The following is a 19,088-nucleotide window of genomic DNA, read 5'->3' as shown; positions in this document are numbered from 1 at the left end:
CACCAATCTGGGGTGAAGGATTACATTTTATTCTCTGCTGCATTGCTCTTATATGAGGATAAATTATTGGCTCTTAGAATTATCCTTGTGTAATGGGTTAGTATAGAACCCAGGGTCTGGTTCGGTCATGCCGCCATCCTCTTGCGACATACATTGAAGCTGCCAGCTGTAGGGCAGTCCTTTTGGTCTTTAAATGATAACCTTTTGCTAGATCCGACTGTCTCCCTTGTTGACAGTGAGATGCACAGGAGTATTTCTCTTTCGTTGACATTAGGGAGGTTAGCCTGGTTATCCTTTGGGAAGGCTTTAAGGCTTTGTGAAGGGCAGATGTATCTCAGTTTCCATAATAAGCAATGATGAGCTCGTATTATTAGTTTGCATCAAAATATAACACGATTGGAAGAAGCACACAAGGTATCCCTGTGTAATCTGTCTCTTTTGCATACCTTTGAGGCAAAGCAGCATGATCGTAGAGAACTTGAGCTGAAGGATATACAAGCTCAAGTAATGCTGCTGACGCAACAAACATATTTTGAATGTGGAAACAAAGCAGGCGGATTATTAGCCAATAAATTGAGGAAATAGTGGCAAAATATTCCAAAGAGTTGGTACAAGGAAGCAAAAATCCAAATGTCTACTAGAGCCAAGTCTGGCTGTAGTCAACAATGGAATTATGAGATGAATTTGGTCTTATGAGCATTTTATGGGAAAGTGCAGAATCAGGGAAAAGTACAGATAGCAGGAGAGTCCTATGTAAAAAAAAAAATAATAAAAACCCTTAAGGGCTGAAGGGACACATATCATGTATTTTGTAGTTTTCCTTAGGCTGTGTTTGAAGCTGTAAGAAAACCAGACCCTGTTTGTTTTTCCTTCTCTGAAATACTGCAAGGCCATTTTATGTTTAAGAAGATGTGTATTCTTATCTTGTTGTGAAGTAAATTCAATTGTTTTCATAATCGTATTTGCAAGAAGCTTTAGATAAGAAAAAGGCTCTGCTGACCAAAGCACCTTTAAACTTTGGCCTTTAGATAGTAAGATGCTTGTTATTTCTTTAAAATTTCATGTGACCTGTGTCCATATATGGTTTGTATTTATGTCACATGCTGACACATGCTGACGACACTGATTCATGTAAAATGATATAAAAAGAGTTACAGAACATTCAATAAACTGGACATGTTTAGGAGATAGTTTGTTGTCTCTAAGATATTGTCCCCATATGCATCTGACTTGTGAATGACAGAGAGTGTGGGGCAGTAATTGGGACCTAATCTTTTCAAGGGCCATCATAAGTACTTTGAACTTGATCCTTCGACCAAAATGCTTATTTCAGGAGGGGCAGCATGGTCAAGTTTTTTGGGCATACAAAATTCATTTGACTGCAGTGTTCTGCACCAGCTGTAAATGGTTAATTGATGTAACGAAAATGTGATTGTACAGTGAGTTACAGTCATCCAATGGGCTGAGCAGCAGGAAGAAAACCAGGTTAATTGACCTAAACCAGAAGATGCCAGGAGTTCCAGGCTTGGACCCTGCTCACAACTGGATCTCCATGCCACTATGTGTCTTGTACATCATATCTTTTGTAGGAAATTTGTTATCAGGACCGGGCTTCATCTGCACACGCCCATGTATCTCCCCCTCTCATTGCTTGCTGTCACCAACCTGGGCTTGTCTTTATCTACACTGCCTAAGTATCTTTTGGTTTAATTCCAGAGACAATAGCCCTGATTCCTGTTTTACTCAGCTGTTTTTCATCCATACATTCTCCATCAAGAAGCCTCTGTGCTTTTGGCCATGACCTTTGATCGATTTATTGCCATATGTAAACCCCTGAGATATGCTTCAATCCTAACTAGCCCAGTCATCATGAAAATTGGACTGGCTATTGTAATCAGAAGTATTAGCCTCACGTCCCGGCCCCTATTCTTCTAAAAAGATTGAGGTTCTGTGAAAATAAGAAACTTTCTCACTCCTTTTGTTTACACCCTGAACTAATAAAGCTCTCCTGTTCCAATACTACGATCAATAGCATCTATGGTTTATTTGTTGTTCTTAGCAGTATGGGGAAGGACTCACTATTCATTGTCATCTCTTACGTCATGGTCATCAGGACCGTTTTCAGGATTGAGTCTTGAGAAGAACAGCTCAAGGTTTTGGCAAGCTGTGTGTCTCATATTTGTGCCATCTTTCTGTTCTACACACCACTAATGAGATTGTCTATGATACACTGTTTCCAGGAAAAAAAGGATCCAAGTGTTACCACTGTGTTGGCTAATCTCAACTTCCTTGTTCCCCCAGTGATGAACCCAACTGTGTACAGTGTGTAGACCAAAGAGATTCGGAGAGCCATCCTTAAAATGCTCTGTCAGAAAAAGATCACATCCAGACAGTTTGCCTAGCTTAGTTTTTACCTGACCGGCCTCCACAATGGCGGGATGATGGTTTAATGACATCATCACATCCTACATCATTTAATCCTTGTAAAAAGTGGCCTTTCCCAAGAGATCCCAAATGTTCCTTGTATCCATCTTTTGTTCAATAAATTAGTAACAGAAAATGCATTGCAATTAGGAAAATGGATTACCTCATTATTGTAAAAGGTAACCTGTAGTCATATCACTACTCAAGTTGCTGAAATACAAATTTAATTTGCATCTGTATCTTTCTTTCAAATGTATTTTTATTGGCCAATAGCTAGTTAAGCTACCCCTTACAACAATGTACAGATATGGAAAATAATTTAGTAAAAATGTGCACCATAATCTACCTTTTTGCTTTTTCAAACTTCTCAGTGTATATGTTGTTTCCTGGGTTTCTGTCCTTAACTTTCCCCTGCAGGAAACCTCAAAGAAGGTTCCAGATTTCTTCCAGAGACAAAGAATTTGTTCTGGAACCCAACAGAACTAAAGAACATCAAATAAGTAGCAGTGGCTGTCAACCCAGTCCTTGGAATACACCCCAGCCAGTCAGGTTCTCAGGATACCCGCAATGAATATAGAATGAAGGTAGTGCATGCAAATTTCTCTCATGCATATTCATTGCGGGTATCCTGAGGACGGTGTTGAGATCTGAAATATTCTTTGTTTAGGTCTTAATATTATGATGCTTAGGATTCCAGATATTGGCGGTTTTAGTGGTTGTAAACTTTCCAGCAGAACTTGTTCAGAATAATTTTTAATTAGCTATGCATTAATCCAGGGGTTCTCAGCCCAGTGTTTGAGACGCACCCAGCAAGTCAGGTTTTTGCAATACCCACAATGAGTATAAATTAGATCTGCATTATTTCATTCTGGGCATCCTGAAATCCTGACTGGCTAGATGCGTCCCAACGACTGGGTTTAGAACTCCTGCATTAATCATCTATTATAAATATAATTTTAAAAAAAATGCAGAATAAAGACCCCATTTAGGCCCTCCTTTACAAAGCCGCGCTAGCGTTTTTTGTGCCGGCTGCGGTGGTAAGATGTCCAATGCTCATACAAATTCTAGCATAGCTTTGTAAAGGAGGGGGATAAATTTGCTCTTATAAACACCCCTTGTACATAACAAGAGTTTATTTCCTCATTGGTTATAGTGTCTGCGTGTGTGTTGTGGTGGTGATGGGATTATGGTGACCTCTCACAGCAGCTCACAGTATTAGAGGAAGTACTGCGAGGGGTCACGGCAGCCATTTTGAAGAGCTGTGGCAAGGGGCTGTTCTACCCACCACCAACTCCTGCTGGACCACCAGTAACAAGGGTAGGCCCAGTGGGTGTGCGGAGTGTCTTGGAAGCAAGGGATTTTTAAAAAAAAATTTATTTATCCCCTCTTAAGCAGCCAGAAGTGATTTAAGCAAGTAGGAGAGTTCCCCGTCTGCTTAAATCGCTCTGAATATCAGCCCCAGGTAGTTATTTTCACCCAGGGCAATGGAGACTTGCCCAGGGCTACTCCTTATGCTAAAAAACAAAGTGGCAGAAGAATCATAATAAGGATGACAGCGAGAGACGGAGACATTATAACGGACTTTATTTTCAGCAATTCCACTAGAAGAAGAGCCCTCCCCCCGCCATCTGCTCATTGTGTCTCCACCAAGTGGAGAAGTTGTGGGTTGGGAATCTTTCGAGGTCCTGGATTGCTAAGACCACTTTCCCATTCAGGGCCAGATTCTCAAATCACAAATCTGCCTTTATGGTGCTTGTTAAATAGTTCCAGCTGATTTAGCGTGTACGTATTTTAGCAGCAGATTATCAAAATGGCTTAGGGGGGGGTCTTTTCCGAGTTTTCTAGCAGTCTCCGATACTGCCATGCAAATATAGTACAACAAGGTCATTAATATGAAAATAAGCACTCCCAACGATTCTCTGTAATCGCCGAGTGATTCTCTAACCTGGTTGTGCCACATTGGTATACATAATTTACCAACAGGTCTGAGCTGTCTTTGCCTTACTTTCGGATCACTGTCTACACACTGATTGGGTAGGACACTGACAGGAAAATAAGGCCCCTCCCCATGCAAATTAAAATAATAATAATTTAAAAAAAAAAACAAAAAAAATTGAAATTCGGCCGGGGAGATGCCGCGCTGCAGAAACTAACCCCACACAACCCAAGCAGTGGGGGAAATGCTCATAATCTCCCATCGCCACACAACACCCCCCTCCCCCGTGCCTCAGACAACCCCCGCCTTCTCCCCCTTACCTTAGTTAGATGGCTGGTTGGAGGGATGCCTACTCCCTGCAGCCACCTCTTCAAAATAATGGGCCTTCTGCCCAGATGCACCAGGGAGGGGCCTGAGGCTCTGATTGGCTCATGGTGTTTAAGGCCCCTCCTATGTGTGGAGATTTTTGAGAATCTAGCCCTCAGTGTCTAGGGGGAAAGAAAGTTTAGGTCGTTGGCAGAACTATATAGTCAGCAGCCCCTCCCCCCACCCAGTCTGTCTTCTCTCTCATATTCCTCTCCTCTGACCAGGCTCCTTCCTTTATCCCACCATCTCCCTCCTCTTCCAGCTCTCTTCGTACCTACACAGCAGGAGACGGTGCTTCAGGTAATGCTGCCGCTCCATTCACTTCCCACCCCGGAGTTGCTCAGCAGGATGAGATGCAAGAAGCCATAGAGGAAGGAGCAACCTTTCATTTCAGCTAGCCAATGAGGAAAAGGGGTGCCTGTTCATACCCAAGCTGCTCCCCCAGCTGTCAGTCCTGGAGAGCAGCTCATAGATGTGATATGCAGAAAAGAGGCCCTGAGGATATTTCATGTTACACGTTGAATGCCTGAAGTTGCTGATGGCTTTGGATGCTGCTGGGTCCTTGTGACGTGCACGGGCTCTTGATGGATCTTTGGTCTGACCCCGGTTAGCACTTCATCTCTGAATTTCTATATCTTTTCCAAGGCGCCAACGGATGCTAAATATGCAATGTGGTGATTCTTTCCTTTGCAAAAGAGGCATCAGGTCAATCCTTTTTACATTGATATCTGGATACTGAGATTTTGAAGCAGCCTCACTCTTAATTGTAATTACACTTTCGTCCTGGTCCAGAGCAACCCCTGGAAATCAGTTTCTGAAAGGATATCAGATGAGTACTGAGTGCACACAGCAATAGTTTTCATTACAAGGCACCAGCAATGTACACAGTTCTGTACAAGGGATAAAAACAGGTAAATAATCATCATCATAATTTATTTTCTTATATACCGCCCCACCAACAGTTCTAGGCGGTTCACAACAAAGGAACTGAGACATTTCAGTAAAAATACAATTTCAAAAACACACAGCTACTATAAATACAACATCAGTTAAAAGGTACAATTAAAAAACATATCCTAATAAAACCCTTGTAAATACACAATTAAGAATCAAATAAGTGAGTTCTCAATAATTTCCTAAATGTAAGATAAGAACAAACTTGGGCAATCAAAGGACTCGTCCAGGAATTCATCTTCCCCGCCTGATATTCCAATGTCCTGTCCAAAAACGTTTTGTAGTGACAGGCCCTTGGGGTGGGGAAGAGGAACATGCCTGAATTTCTGGTCCATTTTTTTGAATTGCACAATTTCAGGTAAAATACCAAATAAGAGGGTAATAAACCAAAGAGAGCCTTGTAACAAATACACCCAAACTTAAAAAACACTCTGGCCTCAAATGGCAGCCGATGTAGTCTGGCGTAAAAAGGACTGACATGATCATATTTCTTAAGACCAAAGATCAAACGGACTGCAGCATTCTGAACTAATCGAAGTCTTAACAAAGGGCTCCTTTTACGAAGGCGCATTAGGGCCTTATCGCACGCTAAAAATGTCACGCACGCTAGCCGCTACTGCCTCCTCTTGAGCAGGCGGTCGTTTTTCAGGTAGTGCACGCTAATCCGGTGCGTTCGCTAAAAACGCAAGTGCACCTTTGTAAAAGGAGCCCAAAGTCTTTTTTGGTAACCCCAAATAAACAATATGACAGTAATCCAAGGCAGACAGTACAGTAGACTAGACCAACCACCGGAAGGACTCTATCAAAATATTTCTTTATGGTCCTCAATTTCCACAATATTGCAGAGCATTTTTTAATTAACAAATCCATATGCTTCCTAAAAGTTAAACTACCATCCAGAGTTATAACCAGTATTTTCAAATTTGGCACTATCTCAAAATTGAATAGTTGTTTCCTGGACTTTTTCATTAGGGCTAGCTATAAAAATCTTAGTTTTTTTCAGAATTAAGCTTCAACCTGAACTGCAACATCCACAGTTCTACCTTTTCCAAAACGTTTGAAATTTGAGTAATCAATTCATTCGAGACAAGCTAACAATATTGAAGTAAATATGCCAAGGAAACTAAATATATGTTAAATAATGTTGGAGATAAAGGAGAACCCTGCGGAAGTCCACATGAATTCTTCCATGAAAAAGAATATTTGTCTTCAGTAAACACTAAACCAATTTCATACGTTGCCCCGATCCCAATTGAATCCAAGCAGCTCAACAGTGGATCATGATCCACAAGATCAAAAGCGCTGCTCAGATCCAACTGCAGGATCAGGGCACTAGTGCCAGTGCGAAATAATATAGTCAGCTGATTTAGTAATGAAGCTATTACTGTTTCAGTGCTATATCCTGAACGAAACCCTGATACACAATGCCTGCAATATCTACAGTGGCAAAAAAGGTGTGGCAGCTCAGCCCAGCCAGTGAGAGGGCTTAGAGTCTTGCAGTTACGGCAGTGACCACGATGAAAACGCCAGTGAAGAGCTGAGGGGTTTTTATGCTGAACCGAAGAGGACCGCTCTCTGGAGCTGTTAATGCACAAAATAGTAAAGAAATGAAAAATCAGTAAAGAACTCTGTAGCATAATTACTTCTAAAAGTCTACTGGGCCATTCTAATTAGAATTACACAAGTCAACATAGAAAATTCACCTTATCTGCACAATCTTTAAGACAAATTTCTGAAATTCCCTGTGGATTTCACAGAACAAGAGACAGAGCTATATGTGAAACATACAAACATGGCGGCAGATAAAGGCCAAATGGCCCATCCTCAGCATCCACCATCTCCTCCTCTTCCTATTGGCTAAGGCTCTTTACACCTGCATTGTGATGTCATAGAGCTTTATGGTTATAGAAACATAGAAATCTGATGGCATATAAAGGCTAAATGGCCCATCCAGTCTGCCCATCCACAGCATCCACTACCTCCTACTCTCCTTTGTGGCTAAGGCTCTTAACATTTGCATCTCCTCTCCCTATTGGCTAAGGCTCTTTACACCTGCATTGTGAGGTCATAGAAGTTTAGTAACATAGTAACATGAGGGCAGCTAAAGGCCAAATGGCCCATCTAGTCTGCCCATCCACAGTAACCATTATCTCTTTTCTCTCTGGGAGGCCCCATGTACCTAAATGATCTCAAGGGAAAGGAGATATTATCCTAGTTTTAATTATTAGTATTATTAATTCTCCAGTCATGCCACTGGGACTTGCACGCAGGGTGCAGCAGTGGGATCTGAACCCTCATATCTCTGGGTTATTAGCAGTAGCATAGCCAGATGGTGAATTTAGGGTGGGCCTGAACCCAAAGAGGGGAGACCCCAAAATTAATCTTTTCCCCCACCCTCATTGCCCCTTTGGTATCCCCCAAACCAAAATAAATACCTGAATTTGCAAGCCCCACCAGCCAAAAGCCAAAAATAGCTTACAAAAAAAACCTGGAAACCTTTTTTTTTTACCAAACTTTTCATACCACGCTTGCATAAATATAAACATGAAGGCAGTTCTCACCAGAGCTGGAGCAGTATTTGTAGGTCTTGTCAACTTTGGCATTTGGACCTAAAACCAGAAATATTTCTATTTATAACACATCTGAGAATGAAACCATGCAAAGCTCTAACAGGCAATATTCAGCTGCCACTACCAACATTTTTATAAATGGTGACTTCAGTGATCAAAAAACCTCCGGATACTCAGTGCCAGTATCCCGAAAGAGGCCAGAGTTGAATATCTGGATAAGTTGTCGGCACTGGAATGTATCTGGATAGTGGCAATATTCAGTCTACTATCCAGAAAACTTATCCAGATAACTTCAGACTGCCTTCAACTAGGTCCGTATCTATCTATAGGCTCCTTAACCCCAGAGGTTTAGCACCTTGCAATACCTAGTTATCATAACATAACATCGTACTTCATAACCGCATAACCATAAGTTCAACACAGTTTACAAAAGATTATAAACCATAAACAATTTAATAAAGGCAAGAAGAATTATTTGACTCAGTGTTTCAACTGAGTTCTAAAATCTTTATAAGAACAAGCTCCAAGCAACAATGATCGAAATTCTCTATCATGAGAAGCCACCTGAAATGCTAAGGTGTGGTCAAGAAATTTCTTGCTTTTGCAGCCCTGTACTGATGGAAAAGTAAACAGGGCAAGAGATCTTCGACTGTGTTTGTACGATGCTAAAGAAAATCTACTGACCATATAAAACGGAGTGGTGCCATACAGAACCTTGTAGCAAAAACAGCCCAACTTAAACAAGACACGAGCCTCCATCAGAAGCCAATGCAACTCACAATAAAAGGGAGTTACATGGTCATCCTTCTTGAGACCGGAGATCAGTCTGACCGCTGTGTTCTGAATCAATATAAGACTGACCATGTCTTGCTTAGAGATTGTCAGATAGACAATGTTGCAATAGTCAAGAAGACTCAGCAACAGGGACTGAACCAGAAGTTTAAAGGCAGAAAACTCAAAGTATGGTTTAATGGTGCATAATTTCCATAACGTAAAGTAACCTTTATGTACCACAGCATCGAATAGCACTGAATATTTGGTTATAACATGGCTGCCTGTACTTGTTATCTAATTAGTGGACTGAATATTGCTAGTAAGCAGGAACTCCGTCCCACGATATCGCTGTGGTGTTTGCCGAGTTATCCAACGGTGCTCTCTAGAAATGTGCCACTGAATATCCAGGTGTGGTCTGGTCAGCAGAAGTTATTACACTACATTACAATTTGACTTATATTCTGCCCAAACCCTTATAAGTTCATGGTGGATAACAATATATTTCTATTACTGGGAACAAACCCAGTAAATGACAAATATTCAGATAGAACATTAATAGCAGAAGATGATAAATTTCAAGATAAAATATTTTTAAACAAAAATGGCTTTAAAAGTTTTCTAAAACCAGTATATTGACCTACTGATCTTATTAAACTAGGCAGTTCTATGGGCAGAAGCTGCTTTTACCTTGCTAAATCCCTTTGAATATTGAATCCATCAGCCCTATGTTATCTGGATCAGATATCTAGACAGTAGACCTAGTGCACATCTGTGGATGCAGCACCCACCATGGAGCAACTAAGCCCAAATGTTTTCCAACAGAACCTATGACTTTATGACTGCTTATCCAAAGAAACATCCTGAATCTGAATCAAATCCCCACCCAAAATGATGTGAGTTTCACTTTGTCCCCCAAGATAATTTGCCAGTTTATGAAAAAAAAATCTGGCGTGTCTGAATCAGGTCAAATGAAAAGGCAACACTAGCTAATTCAAAAGGCAAACCCCATTTCTTTTTCCCCAATGCAGTCTCATAATAAGAATTTCCAAAACAAACAGAATCAACGAGTCTCTTATGTTCTTGGAGGAATACAAAGTCAGCATGCAAATGGTGAATACAATGTACAATAGCATTTTCTGCTTTTAAAGGGGATTATTCAAACGAACCAGTCTCATGTTTCAATTAGATGAGTGAAGATGCAATATGGGAACTCTGCGCACAGTAGCAAAAAGCAGAAACATGCAAAAATGACACTTCATACTAATATCTCACCCTGCCCTTAATAACCCCTCCCCCATTGAAGCCTCCCAACCATGCACCAACCTATTTCAGACTAAAGCATGAAAATGACCCTTGATTAACAAGCATACTATTATTACTCCCAAACACACAGCATGCAGTCATCTAAGCCAGTGTTCTTCAACCACCGGTCCATGGACCAGTGCCGGTCCACAGAAATTTCCTGCAGATCCACAGAGCCAGCACGTGCATCAGGCCCAAAACTGTGTTCTTCAACCGCTGGCCCACGGTGCGATCAATGCGGCATTCTCTTCGAGCCAGCTCCCTCTTCCTAACTGATTTAGTGCAGAAAGCCAAGGGCAGTGGCTCCTACGGGCATCCTGCGCCTGAACCGGAAGCCTTCTCTCTGACGTTGCAACGTCAGAGGGAAGGCTTCCAGATGAGGCACGGGACGTGCAAGGTGCAATTAGTACTATTATGGGGGCGGGGCCTGGGGTGGAGATTGGGTAGAGATGGGCGGGGTCTGGCCCACCACTTAGCCCTGTGTTCTTCAACCGCCGGTCCACAGAATAATTCTTTTATTTCTGCCGGTCCATAGGTGTAAAAAGGTTGAAAAACACGGATCTAAGCAACTGAACATTCCAGAGAGAATCAAAGTAGAAATTCTAATCAGTCATAGCCAGACTTGTATGTCCCTAGATTCCCATCTTCTAGATGTGATCACAGAGTCTAAATAAGATTGCAGTTCATCAGGATCTTCAAATGACTTTATGATGTTGAAAAGACTTTTCCTCATTATATTATTTTTGAGCTATGGTGACCAGAATTGCACACAATATTTGAGGTGCGGCTGTACCATAAAGCAATACAGGTCCATCAAGCCCAGGATCCTGTTTCCAGGTCCCAAGTACCCAGCTAGATCCCAAGGAGTAAAACAGATTTTATGCTGCTTATCCTAGGAATAAGCAGTGGATTTCCCCAAGCCATCTCAATCGTGGCCTATGGACTTCTCTTTAAAGAAATTATCAAATCCTTTTTTAAACCCTGCAAAGCTAATGGATTTCACCACTTTTTCTGACAAACTGTGTAAAACTGCTTTGAATACTGGTGGTATATCAAATTTTAATAAACTTGAAACTCAACAAATTCCAGAGTTTAGTTACACGTTGTGTGAAGAAATATTTTCTCTGGTTTGTTTTAAATCTACTGCTTAGTAGCTTCGTCGCATGTCCCCTAGTTCTAGTATATTTGGATACACTGCCTCCATTATACACAAATTTCTTTCAATCATGTTCATTGTGGATATCCTGAAAACCTGTCCGGCAAGGGGGACTCCAGGACCAAGTTGAGAAACAATGCTCTAGATCACTGATAAATATGTTAAAAAGCAGCGGTCCCAGCACAGACCCCTGGGGAACCCCACAAACCTTGAAGACATCAGTGTCATAAATTCCCGATGTAAGAAGTAATTTAAACCCTCACTCAAAAAGTACAACGCCTGTGAGCACAGAGAGTACGTGCCGAACATAGCCTTGGATACCCTGACGCAGCTTAGTGAAACGCTGGCTGGCCACCGTTGGCTTGGGCTAAGCAGACTTGCCTACAGCATGAGTGTGGCGTGATCAGGACTACATAACAACTTAAGAATTGCTGCTGCTGGGTCAGACCAGTGGTCCATCGTGCTCAGCAGTCCACTCATGCGGCGACCCTCTGGTCAAAGACCAGCACCCTAACCGAGACTAGCCCTACCAGCACACGTTCTTGTTCAGCAGGAACTTGTCTAACTTTGTCTTGAATCCCTGGAGGGTGTTTTCCCCTATAACAGACTCCGGAAGAGCGTTCCAGTTTTCTACCACTCTCTGGGTGAAGAAGAACTTCCTTATGTTCGTACAGAATCTATCCCCTTTCAACTTTAGAGAGTGCCCTTTCGTTCCCCCTACTTTGGAGAGGGTGAACAATCTGTCCTTATCTACTAAGTCTATCCCCTTCCGTACCTTGAATGTTTCGATCATGTCCCCTCTCAATCTCCTCTGTTCGAGAGAGAAGAGGCACAGTTTCTCTAATCTTTTGCTGTACGGCAACTCCTCCAGCCCCGTAACCATCTTAGTCGCTCTTCTCTGGACCCTTTTCAGTAGTACCATGTCCTTCTTCATGTATAGTGACCAGTGTTGGATGCAGTACTCCAGGTGAGGGCGCACCATGGCCCGGTACAGCGACATGATAACCTTCTCTGATCTGTTCGTGATCCCCTTCTTAATTATTCCTAGCATTCTATTTGCTCTTTTCGCCACCACCATGCATTGCGTGGACGGCTTCATTGACTTGTCGATCATAACTCCCAAGTCTCTTTCCTGGGAGGTCTCTCTAAGTACCGCCCCGGACATCCTGTATTCGTGCATGAGATTTTTGTTACCGACATGCATCACTTTATACTTATCCACGTTGAACCTCATCTGCCATGTCAATGCCCATTCCTCGAGCTTGATTATGTCACGGTACATGGATGTGTATTTATAGAATACATAAAGGTAAGTAGTTGGTTCTTTACCTTTCATAGTAGCGCACATCTGAACGCAGTGCGATTTTATAGTCGCACCCGGATACAGCTGTAGGAATAGGAATATTGAAAAGTGTTATTGAAAAATATGGCTCTCAATTTTATAGTTTGAATGATATTTAAGGGATGAAAGGTATTTAAAGTACAGAAAGAAAGTAATTTATATCTATTAAAGATTTGAAGATTTAAAAAGTAATTGGAGGAATCGATGGAGGAGGAGGTTTGACGCCTAAGTGCATGCTAACTGGCAGTAGAGGTGCGAGTATGAGGCTTTTTCTTCCTCCTTTTCAAGGTCCTCTAATTCATCGTGTACTTTTTGAGTGTTGAGAGCCAGAGAGGGTTTAAATGACTTCTTCCATAGGGAATTTCTGACATTGATATCTTCAAGGTTTGTGGAGTTTTTCACTTGGTTAATTGAACCCCACTATTTACCCTTCTCCATTGAGAATATTGACCAATTAAACCCACTCTGTCTTTCAACCAGTTCTCAATCCACAAAAGGATATTGCCTCCTATTCCATGACTTTCTAATTTCCTCAGAAGTCTTTCATGACGTACTCTGTCAATTGCCTTTTGGAAATCCAAATATAAAATATCAACCGGTTCACCTTTATCCACATGTTCATTCACCCCTTCAAAGAAATGCAGTAGATTGGTGAGGCATGATTTCCCTTGACTAAAACCATGCTTACGTATATGTTCTGTCATTTGGTTCTTTATAATAGTCTCCACCATTTTGCCCAGTACCTATGTCAGACTCACTGGTCTATAATTTCCTGGATCACCTCTGGAACCCTTTTTAAAAATCGGTGTCACTTTGGCCACCTTCCAGTCTTCCAGTACTAAGCTGGATTTTGAAAGATAAATTACAAATTACTAACGATAGATCTGCAAGTTCATTTCTCAATTCTATCAACACTCTGGGTTATATACCATCTGGTCCAGGCCATTTTCTATTGCTCAGTTTGTCAAATTGATCCATTCTATTTTCCAGTGTTACATAGATTTGTTTGAGTGTCTCTGATTCATCAGAATTGAATACCATTTATGGCACCGGTAATTCCCCCACATTTTCCTCGGGGAAGACCGAAGCAAAGAATTAATTTAATCTCTCAGCTATTGACTTGTCTTCCTTGAGAGCCCCTTTTACCCCTCGGTTGTCTAGCGGTCCAACTCACTCTCTTCTCAGCTTCGTGCTTTTAATATACTTAAAAAATTTTTTATGCAAACAGCCACATTCTTTTATGTTGACTGTTATACGTAGAAAATTACAATCCATTCTTGTTAATTTATAAGTGAATGTCTCAAATAGTTTCACCTTGTTTTTTAAGTGGGACATTTTAGTTTCTATTTTGTATTCTGCTTGCATGTACATTATTATCTACATGTATTCTCATTAGTTTTTTTTTATATTTTTGATTTGACAACTTTTACCCCAGACTCAGCCTTAGGGCGAAACATGGCCATGTGAACTCTTCATTTCATAAATTGTCTAATTTCACATTTGTTGGTCTGCTGTGTTACCTGCCTGCAGATCAAGGCCTCATTAAGTGTTTGGGATATATGACATAGGGTCTATATGTAAAAGTCACCATCTACACCCAGAAATACTTGTAAAATGATGTCAGAGTGCCAGCCTTACACCCCACCCCACCCCAATCAATTCATTTTAGGCCCCTAATCTGCCATGCTTTTAACCGCCCATTCTGGAGGTGGTTCTGTGGGTTTGTGTGGCTGTGAGGTTCTATTGTATTGCTTTGACGACTCTTTGATGCTCCCTCAGAAGTTGCAGCCTTAGTCAACTGCCTAATCCTGCCTAGTGGTTGAGCTGGCCCTTTACAATACAACAAACTCTCTATTTTTATCTACTGTGAAACTTATGGAGCACTTCTGTTGTGGGCAGTGACCCGGTACCTTCTCCCTGTCATTTTTACCATTCAAATGAACACTGTCCTGTGAAGAACTTCATATTCACATTTTACTAACTAGATTCCCAATACTCCCCCAATACCTTCTACTCTTTGGGGTTCTGCCAAGTACTCGTACCTGGATTGGCCTCTGTTGGAAACAGAAAACTAGTTTGGCCCAGCATGGCTATTCTTATACTCGAATATGAGCCAACTATAGGACAGTCAAGCTATTATGACATCACTGCTGAGGTTGGCTTTGAGCCATTGGTGGAATGAGGCATTATGACATCACAATCTCAGCTCTGGAATGTTGCTACTCTTTGGGTTTGGTCTGGTACTTGGGTCCTGGGTTGGCCACTGTTGGAAACAGGATACTGGACTAGATGGACCATTAGTCTGACCCAGTAGGGCTGTTCTTATGCTCTTATATTCTTACCTGCAACAAAAGTGCCTCAACTTTCTATCCACTAGACTTCAATACTCACCCTCTAGGTATGCGCAGTTATATCTGCTGCAGGTCTTCCGAGTACTGTTTATAACAAAGAAATGTGTTTGAGGCTTAAAGCTTGTCACAGTGAAAACTTCATTTACTGGCATCAACACTTCTTTTTCATAGGAATAATTGGAATATCTGTCAATGCAAACTCCAAAACAGGTCATCAAGGTGAAAAATGAATCTTTTCCAAATTGCTCAGCTATTTTTTCATTGGTGGATGTAGAAGTGAACTGGCCAAACCTCATCCTCTTATCTGAGGTCATAGGGGGATGAAAATGAACATCACGTTCTCCTCTGTAGACTGTCTGGCACCGTTGAGCACAAGTTCCTCTTAAGCGTTTCAAAGCTGTCGTCAAGTAAAAATGGAGAACTTTGAAGTGAAAATTCTGCATGTAATGTTCGGGAGATTTTCCGCCAATCCTTACAGCTTCATTGAACGCTCGATCAGTTCCTGAGCTAGTATAAACCAGTAAAGCTATTCCGTGCTCATTCCTGAAGCCTATGGGGAGCGGTGGAAGTTCCTTCTCCTCTACCATTTTTTTCCATTGTATGACTGCGTTCTCCCATGAATTCTTAAAGAATATATCTATAGTTTTTTCAGCTTCCAGTAAGTGCATGGAACGCATTTTTTCCACCATGTTTTCTTCACATCCGATATACTGATCATCAAAAGCTGTGGGCGCCATATCTAACACCACATCTATAATGTGACATTGCATCTGAAAAAGAAGAGATTGATGAATTCATATCAACTGTCTCTCAAATGTGACTCCCTACAAACCCGTACTACCTAGATATTTCCCTAGTTCTTCATTTAATATTAATTTCACCTTCTATAATAAATAAATGAAGTGAAAATAATGTTTTGCACCTTCAGAAGGTGGAGAATCACGATCTCAATGCTTGCTCTTTTTCAACACCCATATTCGTCATAAGTTCATTTTTATAAATTATAGACAGTGCAATCCAGATGTAAAGAACTTTTCTTATCTATCTAAAAATGACATATCTTTCAGATGATTGTTCTTGTAAAAGTCTTCTTATGCTCTTAATAACAGCGAAAACAAGGTCCCTACAAACCCTATCACATCGCAGACTAATCCCACCACACCACAATACACTAATTGACACAGAAAAAAACATGTTGAACGTTGTTATATAAAAAGTGATAATTAGCTTATTATTCAATTAAATTGGGAGCCGAAATCTGGGTCCAATTTATGCATGCAACTTTGTATGCTATCTACAAAATTCAGGGATAAATCTACACCCACCCATCGCTCTCAGAACACCAACTCCTTCGGACCCTGACACATCTCCCACCACTCCACAAAACACTGTCTCCCAAATTCTATATATGATTACAGCGGCGTAGCAAGGGCTCCCCAAGCCACACTCACGGCCTCCCTTCCCACCTCTGGACCTCTTTAAATCTTCACCAGCGAGAGCAGCTTCTCTGGTCTGCTGCTCATGCTGGCGTTGGCTTTCCCTCTGATGTCATTTTCTCAGCCCGTGACCTGGAAGTGATTTCAGAGGGAGCCAGATTTGTGCAAGCAGCAGGCTAGAGCAATCACTCAAGCTGGCAAAGATTTTAAAGAGGTACAGGGAGCGGGGGAGGGACGGCCAAACGACAGAGAGGTGCCAGCGCCCCCACCATACCATCCACCCCCACCTCCCCTTACTATGCCACTGTATGGGTATTTGGTTAATGTTTGCAGTTCTTTTATATTTTTGTTGTGAATTGTGTATGTTTTGATATAACCCACACATGGGACATGCAGGAAATAAATACCGTAATTTTTGGACCATAAGACGCACTTTTTCCGAAACCCCCCATTCCTTTTTTAAGTAGCGGTGGTCCAGCAGTGGCGCGGGACAGGCTGGAAGCGCAAAGGTCATGCTCCTGTGTTGTGCGTTGCTCTGCAGAGAAAGGCAGCCATCTAGCAGGAGACCGTGTTGGACCACCGCTACTTTAAAAAGGTACCGGGGAGGGGGGGGGGGCTGCAGACTTCCCAGCACCAGACCACCAGACACACCTATGTGTAGAGGAGGAAAAACCAAGAAGAAAAAAAATTCTGAGCCAAATTTTTTTTTCTTGGTTTTTCCTCCTCCACAGGTCTGTCTTATGGTCCAAAAATTACGGTATATTTTTTTAATGGTGTACAGAGTTGCACATGCAAATTGTTCAATCAGAAGCTACATATGTACATATAATAATGCATTTTACACGCGTTGTTCCTCTCTCTGCCCTGGAAATGCCTTTAGAAACCTGGATTGTGCATTGTGGAATAAGGTGAAATTCTCCAAAAGAAATTCAGTGGACACTTTCTGAAACCTGGTGCAAATTCACAGGTACAATGTATCTATGGCCTTTCTCCCATAAAATGTCTCCAACCCTACTAAGAGGCTACCTTTCCACTGGATCACGTGATTATGGGAATTCCACAATCAATGCTGAAATTACCTGAGGGATTCCCAGCAGAGCTAGAACAGAAAGAGAAGCAGAAATGATTGACATCGTCCCCATCCTCAGAGTACTGCGGGACTCCTGAAAAGAAACAGAAGTGGATCAGAGGGACAGAGAAAGTCAGGCTTTTGCCTCTGTTCTGTGCTTTGAACATCTAAACCAGGCTCTCTCACCCTTACAGCCACATAATTTGTGCTAATGTTTAGAGTAATCAAAATCGTATAAAGCCATTACACTAAAATCAGTCTTCTTTTAGGAAGACTAAAGCATCAGACATAATATAAGAAACTCCCTAAATTGCAAAACCATTCAAAATGATCATGGGACATAATTACTTCATAATGTGACTTATAAACCCACAAGGACTTTTCATCCACTTTCCCACCTCCCACTCTGGTTAGGGGCCCCCAACTCCCCTCCCATGATTCTTCTATCTGAGGAATCCTGTGTCTCCTGACCTGTAAGCAGAGTCGTTCTTGGGGGGCTCATATATGGATGGTTGGCCCCTTGATGTAGTACTGCATGACTATCACTAGGGGCTGGTGCTGCTAGTTTGGAACTAGAGGTCTGCCCAGGAACGGGGATTGTGGGAATCCCACTGGTCCCAAAAGGACCCCGCAGGGATACCCCCAGATCTACAGGACTCCCACGGAGATCCCCCCCAGGCTCATGAGACTCCCATGGGGATGGAACTGGGATTCCCGAAGCCTGGAAAGAGAATTAGTAGAAGATAGACAAAAGATGGAAAACCAAAATGTCCCACCAGCTACAGCAAGGGAGATGTTCGTTTTGAGGGGGGCTAAGCTCAAAGTGGGAGGCCCAGCCCCCTCTCATGGTTATGCCATCAATTGTGTTTAGTACAAATGAAGTACTTGCTGAGTTTGTTTTGGGGTTTCCAGTTCAGTTTTGGCACATTTTTCTTATGCAACTATTGTCCTGAAAAGTGCCTCTCGCAATTCTGCTTTAAATGATTTTGATGCTGTATTGTTTGATTCTTTACTCATTCCTGCATTAAAAACCATTTGTGGATCTTGGAAGGACCTCTCACAAGTTACCTAATGCCAGATGGTGGAACCAGATTTGTTTGCTCTACAGATATGAGCTTTATATTGCCAAAAAATCCAACTCTTTTTTCTTTTAACAAGAAATGGTCGACCCTACAATCACATGACCTAATGTCTATTCTAATTCTTTCCAGTGATGTATGCATCTCTTATTTCTGTTCACTGTTTTATGTTTATATTGTATTATATTGTATTTTATTGTATATTATTAAATAAACTAAGACTAAAAAAAAATCAAAACTGTTAGAAGTAATTGCTGCTTTTCATGGGGACAGGTAAATTTTAGGGGGGGAACGGGCGAGGGTAGAGAAGATTCCTCGTGGGTATGGGT

At 41.7% G+C, this 19,088-nt stretch overlaps 1 protein-coding gene and 1 pseudogene across 1 annotated transcript; one reads left to right on the top strand and one right to left on the bottom strand.

The window, feature by feature from the left end:
• Window positions 1-1,560: 1,560 nt before the first annotated feature.
• On the top strand, window positions 1,561-2,330 carry LOC117362307 (annotated as a pseudogene).
• A 3,990-nt stretch (window positions 2,331-6,320) lies between these two features.
• On the bottom strand, window positions 6,321-17,770 carry LOC117363184 (ecto-ADP-ribosyltransferase 5-like). The gene is made up of 4 exons (XM_033950572.1): window positions 17,691-17,770; window positions 15,216-15,945; window positions 8,242-8,289; window positions 6,321-7,261 (listed from the first exon to the last, which is right to left on the bottom strand). Exons 1-4 carry the CDS (start codon window positions 17,751-17,753, stop codon window positions 7,167-7,169), a joined length of 936 nt encoding a protein of 311 aa, XP_033806463.1. The 5' UTR covers window positions 17,754-17,770; the 3' UTR covers window positions 6,321-7,166.
• Window positions 17,771-19,088: the final 1,318 nt, after the last annotated feature.

This window comes from Geotrypetes seraphini, chromosome 6 (assembly GCF_902459505.1).
Source record: "Geotrypetes seraphini chromosome 6, aGeoSer1.1, whole genome shotgun sequence".
NCBI lineage: Eukaryota > Metazoa > Chordata > Amphibia > Gymnophiona > Dermophiidae > Geotrypetes > Geotrypetes seraphini.
This window is presented reverse-complemented; position numbering and strand designations above follow the sequence as displayed.

What these genes read in the sequence shown, in the direction of transcription:
- LOC117363184 (XM_033950572.1), bottom strand. Translation starts at nt 17,753, where the DNA reads ATGGGGACGATGTCAATCATTTCTGCTTCTCTTTCTGTTCTAGCTCTG. An exon ending in CTCTGCTGGGAATCCCTCAG is followed by an intron (nt 15,946 to 17,690) that starts GTAATTTCAGCA and finishes CTTCTTTTTCAG; the next exon opens with ATGCAATGTCACATTATAGA. An exon ending in CAAATACTGCTCCAGCTCTG is followed by an intron (nt 7,262 to 8,241) that starts GTGAGAACTGCC and finishes GTGCATTAACAG; the next exon opens with CTCCAGAGAGCGGTCCTCTT.